Below are 12930 nucleotides of genomic sequence, written 5' to 3' on the forward strand. Positions count from 1 at the left end.
CTTAATGATAAATCTTTAGAAGCATTCCATTGAAGTAATAAGCAAGATAAGATACCCACAATAAGTACTATTACCATTCAACATTACATGGATTTCTAGCTAATGTAATATGATAAGAAAAAAGATAAAAAGAAATAACAGATAAAGGCTTATCTACAAAACAGAAATAGAGTTACAGATGTAGAAAATAAACTTATGGTTACCAGGGGGCGGGGGGGACAGGAAGGGATAAATTGGAAGATTGGAATTAACACATACACACTACTATATACAAAATAGATAACTAATAAGGACCTACTGTATAGCACAGAGAACTCTACTCAATACTCTGTAATGGCCATATGGGAAAAGAATCTAAAAAAGAGTGGATATATGCATATGTATAACAGATTCATCTTGCTGCACACCTGAAACTAACACAACATTGTAAATAAACTATACCCCAATAAAAATTATAAAGTATGCAAAACAAAAAAATGCACCTTCTAGAAATTCCTGAAATACTAGTTCTCAAAAACCAATTTATAAATCCTCCCTGCAAGAAATAAACCAAGTTAACTAAAGCAGCCAGGATTCCATTTTACCACCTACTGGCTGTATGACCTTGGACAATGTAGCAGACAGTTTCTGTCCTTCAGTTCTTTTCCTGATCTCTACAAAATGGAACAAAATAAAATCTATACTACTGGGCTATAATCAGAGTTAAATAACATGATGGTAAAACAGTCACAGATTAAGTGCTTGGTAACTGTTTGTATTAATATTGTTATTACAAATAAAAGTTTTCTCTAAAAAAAGAAATAAATAAAAGATATAGATATTGGAAAAAATTGTTACTGTTCCACAATAAACTTCATAGGTATGAATCAATAAATAAAAATAATAGAGACTTGTTATACCAGCAATGACCAACTTAAAATGTAACAGAAATTATGATGATGATGATGGCGACACTGATGCTAACACTCACAGTGAGCCACCTCTGTGACAGGTACCACATTAAATGCTTCTCCTGAGGTTCTCATGTAATACACACGCCAAAAAAAATAAATAAATAATTGGAATTAGGCCATCACATTTTTTTTCCTTTTTTTCATCTTATTTTTTAAATGAAGAAACTGAGTTTTTGAGATAAGTAATAGTATGAGAATAGGAAACATAGATTCCAAATTCAGTTCTCATCAAAGTCCATAAACTTGACCATTTTACACAGTTCCCTCTTCCTCCAGAAAAATATGATTTACTTTCTTTGACAGTCTATAAAATTCTACCAGCCAATGGACTAATTGGCAAGCTCAACACTTATCCTGCTTGTTTGTCAGTTACTGAGACAAGAGATCTCTGGAAACACCCAACTCTCTCAGGGTTGCTTTACCAGGAGCTCTCTTCTCTCCATCTTAGGGACCAGATGTAGGTTCCATTGCATCATTTGTGCCCAGGGCAGTCACCTCTGACCCTTAAAATAGAATGACATTTTTTTAATTAAAACTAGAGTAAATAATTAGAGATGAGTTCCAAGTGGGATCAAAGGAAATGGATTTTCGGGACTTCCCTGGTGATCCAATGGTAAAGAATCTGCTTTCCAATTCAGGGGACATGGGTTCAGTCAGGGAACTAAGGTCCCACATGCCGAGGGGCAACTAAGCCCGTGCACCACAGCTACTGAGCTTGCACAACTCAACAAGAGAGCCTGCGTGTCGCAAACCACAGAGCCCACATGCTCTGGAGCCCACAACTAGAGAGAGAAAACCCGCACGCCACAACCAGAGAGAAGCCCACGCACCGCAACAAAAGATCCCACATGCCTCAACAAAGATCCCACATGCCGCAACTGAGACCCAACACAGCCAAAAAAAGAAAAAGAAAAAGAAAGAACATAAATAAATAAAATAAATAAATATTTTTTTAAATAAGATGGATTTTCTTGGAGTAAAAGAAATCCAAATTACCTCAAACATTTATGGAGAACCTACCACCCAAAGGCACCATGCTAATGGTCACAGGGGGTTCCAAGTTGCTTATTTGACCCTTTCCCCTGTGAATTTACAATTCAGGTGTAATCTTATAGAAAAGCAATCTGCATATCCTTTTTCAAACTAGTTAGCCAGCCCTTTTAATTCCGCTATACTCTCACTGAGCATATCATTCATTCATGTGGTTTCAAGTACTCCCTATTTAAAAAGAGATGATGCTAAATCCCAAGCTTTTCTTCAACTCCATAATCCAATATTCAACCATCTACTAAACATCTCACAGGCTCCACCAACTCAGCTAATCTAAAAATTTAACTCACAGGTAACAACTGCCCCAACCCATTCTTCCTTCAGTTGAATGTACCTTCTGTCCCTCGAATCCATCTGCCTGCTTGCATCTCCTCTTCTACAAGCACACGCCAGTGATTAAAGGACTGCTGCAACTGCCTTCTCATCAGTTGCACTGTCTTCAGAACGACTTCTTCAAAGGAGGAGATAGATGTTAATCAAATACTCATACTAGTAAATGTCAAACTGTAACATCTATCAGCACTATGAATAAAACGTCCAATTGCTATCAGAATGGAGCTGGGTTCTGAAAAAGAAACTATAAGGAATAGAAGGAAGAGTGTTGCAGGCAGAGGGAATCGCCTTGCAAAATTCACACACACACACACATACCCCCGTTTAAAAGCCTTCAGTGACCCACAATCTTGTTTAGGAATTATCTCATCTCATAATCATTCCATTAAAAAGCTCTTAACTAATTGGCTGATGGAAGAAAAGAGCTGACACCTTTATCAGACACCTTAAGGCTTTTGTTTGTTTATATGTTTTTAACTTTAATACTCTCACATTCTACGAGATAAATGCCATTATTGCCCCCATTTTAGAATGGAGGAAATGGAGACTCAAAGAAGTGAAATGAGGGGCCTAAAGTCACACTGCTGTTAAAAATTTTTAAAAATAACTCAGAAAAGACAAAAATTAAACGGGGGGGAAGAAAGCAGATGGATCCTAGCAGATGACAAAACCAATCAATGCTCAAGCCAGGGAAATAAATGGAATGTAAGGTTAGTTTAAAATGTTCTACATTTATTTACAAAGAATTGAGGAAGCTCTGAGGAAATGAGACCTACTCGCTGTGCATTGCCAAGAAAATGCCACATCTGGCTTCTCCCATCTTGCTGCTTCTGGGTTCCTGGGGCTGAAGAGACTACCTAGAATTAGTGCAGTCACCAAGAAGTCCACCCCTCGGGGATACAAGGGATGTCCCTTTAACTAGAAGACAAATGGAAAAAGTCCCAGCTGTCCACAGGAAAGGAGAACCAACCAACCATCAGATGTTTGATAAAAACAGCGCTTATGGAAATAAGCACAATATAGAGATCATCAGTAGTCAAGCTCCAGTCTGATTTTGCTTGGGGGTAAAGCCCTGGCTTACCGTCTTGGAAGAACTGCCAATGACCCAGTTAAGCCTTCATTCTTAAGTCTACCAATAATGGCTTGTTGGTAATTCCACCTATTATCACCACAATTTCCAGTATAGAGTGTAGGTTTATTTGATTGATCGATTGATGACTGATTATCTATCCCCTTTTACCTCTATACCCCACTCCTCCTTCTCTACCTTCCCATACACAAGCATTTATGTGAAATATAGACACCATATATTATCTAAATATGTTGATACAATATGTCTTGCTGTTTTATATGCATGTATTTGAATGTGTGTAGATGGTATTATATCGTACATCTCATTGACTCTGTGCTATATCTCAGCCTATTTTAAAGATCTCATACATGCTGTTTTGTGTACACTGAATCCATTGCTTTTTATTGCTGCCTGATACCCCACCGAACACCCAGATTGTCCCCAACTCTCTAACACCATAGAATTACTGCAATAACCATTATGGACTTGTGTGAGAGATTCTTTGGGAAATAGACCCAGGGGTGGATATTGCTGAGAAAGATCATGTGTGTATACATAACATAGCTAAGCAGTGTCCAGCTGATCTCCACGATGAGGACACCAATCTGAGGGGTGGGTTGCAGAGCAGAAGCCCCTGTGTGAATCAAGGCTACTCTATTTGTTAGCTGTATGACCTGAGAATATTACCTAACATCTCTTAGCCCCAGTTTCTCATTTATAAACTGTGAACAATTTATAGTGCCTAGCTCATAAAGTTACTGTGAGAATTAAATGAGATAATAATAGATTAAAGTGCTTAGTACAGTATTTGGTATGTGGTAAGTAAATAAATATCATCACTGATCATCATTTTCTTCCTACCCAGTAAGAGATTTCTGACTTTCCAGGAGACCCTGAATCGTCACACTGGAAGGTCAGTAAAGCCCATCCTCCTAACTGCACAGAGGAAGAACAGAGAGATCAGTTTCATGCCCTAGGAGGTTGCATGTTATCAGAGGAGGGATCTGAATGCAGCTTTCCAGGTTCCCAGGTCAGTACTCCTTCCACTGTACTAGAATGTCCTTGATGTGCTGGGATTCCACTCAGGCAAAAATGAGTAATAACTACAAAACAAAACCTGCCCTGCGCTGGTATCTGTTCACACCTGTTACCCTATGGAACTGATGTACTTCCACTCAGTATGTCACAAGCTCCTGGGAATTCTCTCCAGTTGTGGTGATGGATTTGCACTCATGTCCTCGCACACACGGTCTGAAGCGACACTGATCTGCAGCCCTGGGGCCTGGAGAAGGTGACTGCATCACATGGGGTCAGCCCCGTCTCAACCCCAGCAAAACCAATGTTGCTCCTTGATAATTCTGTAAGGGAGGCAACAGCCATGGAGGTGCAGCACTGAGACCGTCCTTCTAGACAGAACCAGCCATCTGTCTGAAAGGAGCACAGCTGGCCTCCAGCTACAGTGCTTTCAAGCATCTGTCTCAGCTCTGGATCCAAGTCAACAATCATATAAACAACCCCAGCCGATGACTGAGCACAGCGGGGGAACTAGGACCTGGCCATCTTATCACCATGTGGGATGAGCAATCTTCACCCCGGAGCTCTCCACGGGGTTGGCCAAGACTTTGTCAGGTTTGCATCCCAGTCGGAGGCTCTCCTTGTCCAATCCTGCTTCCTCAGCCTGCTATCTTTCTCAGGCTTCACTCTCCAATAAACCCCTAATTCTATCTCAGTCTATTTCCAGGAGAACTCACCAACAGTAAAGAAAATACTACAGATATTCATACAGTTGTCCTCATTACTATGTGAAAATCTGACTCTAGGAAATGCATCGCTGGGCTCTTCAGTGACGCCTGATGTATGGATTCATGGCTTTTGAACTGTGCACTGAGGCAAAGGAGCATCTTCACCAACCAAAAACCGCGGAGATATTTAAAACAACTGAATGTACTAGCCTATGTTTGCTGGATATTAAATATTTATTCTACACAAGCTAATTCTGCTTGGATGAGTTCCCTTTGTTTTTCTATCAACATATTAAGTTTTTTAATATATGTCTTAGCTGGGAATGAAGAAACTGAAGATCAAAGAAGGTGTCCATGTGTCAATGTAAATCACTTTAATGGAACCTTCAGATTTTGTTTAAAGTGCCAAAAAATGTAACATATTATCACAAACTGTCATTTTTACATTATTCTTAATCTATAAACATAAATGGAAATCAGTTTTAAACAATGGGTCTCAACCAGAGGTGATTTTGCCTCCCAAGGGACATTTGGCAATACCTGGAGACATTTTTAGTTGTCACAACCAGGCAGGGATTGGGGGTTGCTACTGGTATCTAGGGGAAGATAGGAATGCTGCTAAATATCCTACAATGTACAAGTCAGTCCCCCTAACAAAGAATTATATGGCACAAAATGTTCAGAAACCTTGGTTTAAAATGACAGAAAAAGTGTTCAATGTCCTGATTGTTTTTTTGAAAGCTAAATATTCTTCCCATAATCGGGCAGTGAATTTTTTCTTTGTTGTACTAAACAATGTCTTTCCATTTCCTTAGAAAAAGTAATCTGGAACACTGAATAAAATAAATGGTTACAGGTCATTTGCCCCTTCTACAAGGAAGTGGTATTTTCAAGCATACTATCCAAATACCTTATGAGAGAGAAATGCAGGAAATACATTAGAGATCACCAGCTCTCTATAACTGTCACCAAATTCTTAGAGTTCTTCCATTCATTCATATTCTTTCTGGTACCTTGGTGAAATTTCTCAGCTTTGAGCATATTCTACTTTCGAGTATTCATTGACCATCTTATTAGTCAATGTATAACACACATCGTTTGATTTTTTTTTTAACAGATTAAGTTCACATGAAATATCCTGGTCATATTAGGTAAAGCCCAGTATTTAGCAGGGTACCTATTTGCATTAACGGTATGTAGCTATGTGGTTAAAAAAACAACTACACATTTAGAATAACAAATTTAAACTGACCAATTGAAAGCCAAGAACATAGTATTAAATTTAGACAGTACCAGTACATAAATTAATGCCTTAATATTCTCATGGAGAAAGAATTTTTTAAAAAGAAACAAAAAACAAAAAACTAAAAACCTAATTTGGGGCTTTATTTGACGGTCAAAGTGCGCCCCCTTCCGAAAAGAAGAGAGAAATAACATTTATTTCAGTTTAAAATCACAGGGCTCTTAAACTGCGTTACACTCAACACTACACGCATCTTTCCAACTCATCTAAAAAGCTGAGTGTAAATCCTACATTTTATTTGACTCAAAAAATGTGAGGATGAATTGTGACTTGCACATTAGAGAGGCCCCATTGTGAAAGATCACCCAGAAAATCTCGAAACGATACTAGCAGTATGAAAATGACAGCTACTACTTATTCTAAACATGAACAACTCAGCTTTAACAACTTATACATATTTTTCTATCGTCTCCTCGCTTTCATGATACGTGATTCTGTATCAGGAAGAGCCAATTATTCTTTCAGGCAGTGGTCACCAACAATCCTAGAAATTTAAGTTCTCAAAAATGACGATAAATTGCCAGCAGACAAAAAATAATTTGGATTGATTAAACGAGGATCAGGAATCTAAGAGTAAGAAAAGTTCTTCACCTCTCAACCTCACCCTCCTGATCCAGAACCCCGTTGTTCATAAAGATCCTCTTACTTTGCAGATGACAAGATGCTGGTCGGAACAGTGCCCACCCCAGGACATCATTTTCACCTAAAGCATACCTTTGCAGCTCCACTACATGCCTGTCAAAACCTTGCCGGGTGTGTGTGTGTGTGTGTGTGTGTGTGTGTGCGCGCGCGCGCGCCTGCCTGCCTCTGGGTGTGTTAGTGCGTGGATGTGTGAGCGCCAGCGCCCGCGCGCGCCTTGGTCTCGGTCGCCCTAACACTGAGGTTCGGCGGGAGGCGCGGGGAAGCAGGTGCCGCGGGGCACGGGCTCTTACCTGGGCTCCGGCGAGGAGGCAGCCGCCAAGCAGCAGCCACCCCCAGAAGTGGGGCCGGGCCATACCCGGAGCAGCCCGAGCGAGGAACAGGGACCTTCTTCCCGGAACGCGTGGGAAGCTCCACACTCGGAAGTTGGCCGGCGCGAGGCAAACTTGTGGCTGGGAGCGCGGCGCAGCGGCGGGGGTCGGGCTCGAGGCCCCTCGGCGGGTCTCCGGGGCCAGACTGTCCGCTCCCCGAGCGTGTCAGGCTCCCGCCAGCCGCGCGGAGGCTCGCGCCTTGGTTGGCACTTCCGGGGAGAGCTGCGCGGCCCCCGCGCCCCGCGGCTCTGTGAGCGCCCCGCGAGGCTGCAAGAGCGGTGGGGAGGCGCTCGCGCTCCTCCTCCGAGTCACTCTGTCCCGCAGCCCAGGGGAGCCGAGGGCGACGGAGCCGGAGCACTGCTGCCGCCACCCCCAATTTGCACCGTCTCCGCCTCCCTCCTCTCTGTCCCAGGTTCCAACGCCCTGTCTCTAGGGCCGCCCTGGGTCGTCGGGGAGTGTCCGAAAGTTCCCTCCTGTCCAAACGCGCGCTGACCACCAAGCCACCGAGAGCTGGACAGTGTGGTTATTCTATCAGAATTAAGTGGGGGGGGGGGGGGGGGGGAGGGGTTGTGCTCTTTTCCAAAACAGAGCTCTCTGTAGTCACTATTATCTAAAATCCTCAGTTTGATTAACTTATTTAGAATTATTAACTGTTACACTTCCCTACTCAAGCAAGAAAATAATGGTGCTAGTAATAATACTGACAGATAGCATTTATTCAGTGCTTTATTACATTCCAGTTCCTCTTCTAAGTACTTTACGTAAAATAACTAATCTCTACAATTAACCCTGAGATAGCATTACTGTTATCCATATTTATGGATGAGGAAATAGACTAAGTCATTTGACCAAGGTCTAGAAATTGTATCATGTGACACTATTGGTCATCTGTTCTCATATTTGTGCAATAGTATTATGACAAATTTTTCTTCATATTCCTTAGGACTCACAAAACCAGAAACACTTTTCCAGCCAGTTTTTCTTTTCCTTTCTTTGTTTGTGCCCCCTCCCAAAACTTGAGAATAATTTACTGTGCATTACAGCTGTATTTCTGAGCCAGGGACAGTTTTGTCCCAGGGGACATCTGGCAATGTCTGGAGACATTTTGGGTGTGTCACACTTCTGGTGTGTCACATTACATGTTTCTGGCATGTGAGATAAAATAAAAAATAATTACACAAATTGCTGTGATAACATCGGGATATTTGTTACTCTCCCCATAAAATATTGTAATTGCTTATATTATGAGTAACATGGAATAATTAGTTAAGATTATTTACAAATTGATAATTGGGAAAAAAACAAACCTTTGTGCAAAGTTGATGAAATGGCTTACCCACCAAAATCTCTTTGTGAATAACATCTTGTCAATCCTTAAAATCAATGAAAGATGGGTGACAGTTCTGATCATCCACATTCACAAATGAAAAAAAGGATCCTGATGATAAAGGAACTCTATTTCAAGTCAATCTCAGTCCCAAAGAAATTATCAGATTATTTCTGGCAAAGTTCTGTTTTATGTTTTGTTGGTGTTTATTTACTTGTTAGTTTGTTTTTGTCTTTTATAGGTCCGCGGTTTCATGCACTGACCACCTGCATCAGGATTAGCTGGCGTGTTTGTTAAAAGGCTTCTTTGGGGGCTTTACCTCAGACCTGCTGAATCCCAATCTCCAGGGCCGGGTTTAGGAGTCGCCGTTTTTAACAAGCTCCTGGGTGATTCTCATAGGAGATAAAGTTTGGAAACCGCTCTCTAGACTGATTGGTACATGCAATTGGTGTGGGCTTCATGAGCAGCTGGAAAGTCTGTTAGTGCAAACCTTTTCTTCCTTGAAAACTGCATTATCCTCTGCAATGTAGGACCAGGGGTGGTGGGTCAACAGTCAGCCTACTTTTTAAGAGGGAGATAGGGGCACAACAGGCTGTTATCCTGACGTCCCCAGAACTGCAGATTGCACAGCCTTATTTTAAGGAAGACGATTGTTGTTGTTGTTCATTGTTTTCCCATCCCTAAGTACAGCCATCTTTCCTTGTTTTAATGTCATGCTTCTTATTTGGTTTTCATTGGGGACGACTGCAGGATGAGAGGCCCTGCTCCGCTCCTTCCTCAGGCTCCAGTACTTTGGTTGAGGTTCTTTTGAGCAGACCACCTACTGTCCCTAGAGACAAATTTGGAGGGCTTCATTCTGGGAGCAAAGATCACTGCTCTTAGCTGCTCTGTATTTGGAGGAAGGGCAACTAAAACACTAAAATCAATTAATTTGAGTTAATTAATTAATCATCAATGTAATGTAATCGCCTTGATTACTTCTTTAAGTTCTTTCAAGCTTTTAATCCCAGACTTGGGTATGTGGTTGTGCTGTTTCTGTGTGTGTCTGCAAGGGTCTGTGTTTGTATGTCTGTATCTGTGTGTCTGTTTGTGTGTGTTTTCAATTGTATCTACTTTTAACATTCCAGGAATTTCTCAGAAATTTTAGTGTACCAATCTCTTTTTTTTTATGTTTTCCAGTATGATGCAATTTGATTCTTTATAAATGTATATATGCATTTTCTTTCATTTCACTAGTGCATTAAACAGGAAATACAAATAAATGTATGTTCTCCACTCACTTTTTCTGGAAACTCAAGGGAAAAGACATACTTAAAAATCCTTAGTCACATTTTTTTATAATACATACTCTAAGAGAAAACTTTGCAAATGCATAAAATCAGAAAGAGAATAAAATCCAACCAAAATTCCTTTATCTAATCTTTTGTCTGCTCATAATTATTTTGAAATAAGATTGGCCTTGTGCTGTACATAACATTTTTTAAAGGATGAAAAACAAACAGACTCAATAAGAATGTTCAGTTGGGTGGGTTTTATTATTTAATTTTCTATTCTTTCTTTGTAGTATTACATGATAAACATTCTGGAAACAAAAATTATTAAATATTCTAGAAACAAAAACCCACTGGGTTGGCTATCCTTGAACATGTATTTTTACGTAAATCATTGAGTATTGTCTTAATTTTTTAAATAAAAAAATTGTTTAAAAGATATGCTCAAATTTAAGCATTATTGTAGATATTTATAAATTGAACTTGTTTATAGACTTTGTGAAACATTTCCTTACTCTCTTGCTTTCACTGGTATTCTTTTTTAGAATCTTGTCCATTTAGCAAAGATGACATGTCCTTATTGTTTTAATTTTATTTTTTAGTTTATTAACAAGGTTGACTATTGCTTACATTTATTGGCCAAATGTATCACTTCTTTTTAAAATTTATTCTTGCCTATTGAGGGAAGAAATGATGTGGCACACAGCTTGAAGCCAGAAAACCTGGGTTTGAATTCTGTCTCTGCCACTGCTTAGCTGTACAACCCTGGGGAAATTACATAATGGCCTTCCTTTGTCTTAAGATCTTCAGTCGTAAAATGGAGAAAATAAGAGTACCTCCCTCAAAACTTTGTTGGAAAAGTTAAGTGCATTAACAAACATAAGCTCTAAGAATACGTCTGGTTAAGGGAAATGCTCAATAAATGTTAACTACCGTGATTAGTGTATTGTTTTATTTACTATGATGCTTATCAGTGATTTCAGTCTTGTGACCATAGTGTGTGAATGGGCAAAGGACTGTGGTGAGTTTGAGTGATTCTTATTTATGCAGAAAAGCACTAGCTCTATTTAGAATTTAAATCTTTTTCTCATATAAATACCAAAATGTCTTTTCAACCTATTTCTAGCTTAATTTGAAATGTCTTAATCAGTGCAGAAGTTTTTTTTTTAACTGTTATGGATCTAAATCTATCAATCTTTTATAGTTTCTTTCTTAGTTTTTAGGCCAAGAAAGAAATTGCATTCTAAAAATTAGAATATCTTTTCATCAGGGGGGTGAAGGGGAAGCTGAGATGAAGTGAGAGAGTAGCACATATATATACTACCAACTGTAAAATAGAAAGCCAGTGGGAAGTTGTTGTATAACAAAGGAAGTTCAACTAGAGGATGGAAGATGCCTTAGAGGACTGGGACGGGGAGGGTGGGGGGGACTCGAGGGAGGGTGGGGGGGGACTCAAGGGAGGGAGGGAATACGAGAATATGTGTATAAAAACAGATGATTGAACTTGGTGTACCCCCAAAAAAATAATAAATAAATAAATAAAATTTAAAAAAAAAGAATATCTTTTCATCAGATATTTTTCTGGGTTTTTTTTTCTATTTTGTAATTTCACATTTAACATTTTGAAGTATTGACTTTTTAAAAATGACAATGTATTATTTACCAAGCAGAAATAGAGACACAGACACAGAGAAAAAACATACAGATATCAAGGGGGCGGCAGGGGGAGGATAAATTGGGAGATTGCGATTGACATATATACACTATTGATACAATGTATAAAATAGATAACTAATGAGAACCTACTGTATAGCACAGGGAACTCTACTCAATGCTCTGTGGTGACCTAAATGAGAAGGAAATCCAAAAAAGAGGGGGTATATGTATACGTATAGCTGATTCACTTTGCTGTACAGTATAAACTAACATAATATTGTAAAACAACTATAATCCAATAAAAAAAAAAGGTGATTTAACAATTTTCCCCAAGTACCTAACCTGTTAACACAGCGCCATTTACTAAAGAATCCATCTGTTTAATTGAGGAAGATATTTTGAAGACAGGTGGAGGATGAACTTTGCTGATAGCTCCAAAATCACAACTTTGGCTCCATGTAAGTCTGCTATGCTAGGAGAGGTTTAGAAATTATAGCAGGCTTTGACTAGAGCATCTGTCCATTTTATCCAGGGTGGAATCCCATTCATCAAACCCAGATGTCAAAGGCCCCTACCAAACAGTTGGCAATGTTTCTTCTAAGTATCTGACTGTTCGATGGGAAAGCTGTAAGAAATTAGGCCTCTGAAGCTCAGTCTTGAAGGCTTTCTGGCTGGACTCAGGAAGTAGGCAGATAGCAGTAGGAAAAAGCCTGGCCATTTAAACACAATTATTGGTCAGTTACCCCAGAAGGGAAAATGTGCTCCAAGAGGAAAGGGCTTCTGTCTTGACCCCAGAATGACATTCAATGGCTCAAATGCAAGTGGTTTCCTGTGTGTTTCATCTCAGAAGGTAATAACGACTCACCTAACAATGTGTGAGAATTAAACGAGCTAATGACAATGTCAAAGAAACTTTTACCAGCTGTACAGAATAACAGAAATGATAGTAAGTTTGGTATTTACAGAATACTTTCATGTACACTATCACACTCCACTTGTAATTGCTAATATGCAAAGCCTATTATAAAGTACTCAGTAATTAATTGGTAGCTTAAGGGAAAATAATGAAAAGGAAGCAACAGCAAATCTTAAAATTTTCCTACTGAGGATTAAAGAAACAATTAATTAATTCAGAGCCCACCTTAGTCAAGATAAAGCCCAAAGAAAATTAAGAATTTGAACAATTATGTGTTTGGCACCATCCCACTTCCTA

General features: G+C 39.5%; 1 protein-coding gene across 1 annotated transcript in view; it reads right to left on the reverse strand.

Moving 5' to 3' along the window:
* The window catches only part of PTH2R (parathyroid hormone 2 receptor), a 98060-nt gene extending 90322 nt beyond the window's left edge, over nt 1–7738 (reverse strand). Inside the window, exon 1 of the mRNA XM_057746050.1 lies at nt 7386–7738. Coding sequence (XP_057602033.1) covers nt 7386–7448 — 63 coding nt within the window. The 5' untranslated portion in view covers nt 7449–7738. The remainder of the gene's footprint in view (nt 1–7385) is intronic.
* Nucleotides 7739–12930: the final 5192 nt, after the last annotated feature.

Source organism: Hippopotamus amphibius, chromosome 8, assembly GCF_030028045.1.
Source record: "Hippopotamus amphibius kiboko isolate mHipAmp2 chromosome 8, mHipAmp2.hap2, whole genome shotgun sequence".
NCBI classification, from domain to species: Eukaryota; Metazoa; Chordata; class Mammalia; order Artiodactyla; family Hippopotamidae; genus Hippopotamus; species Hippopotamus amphibius.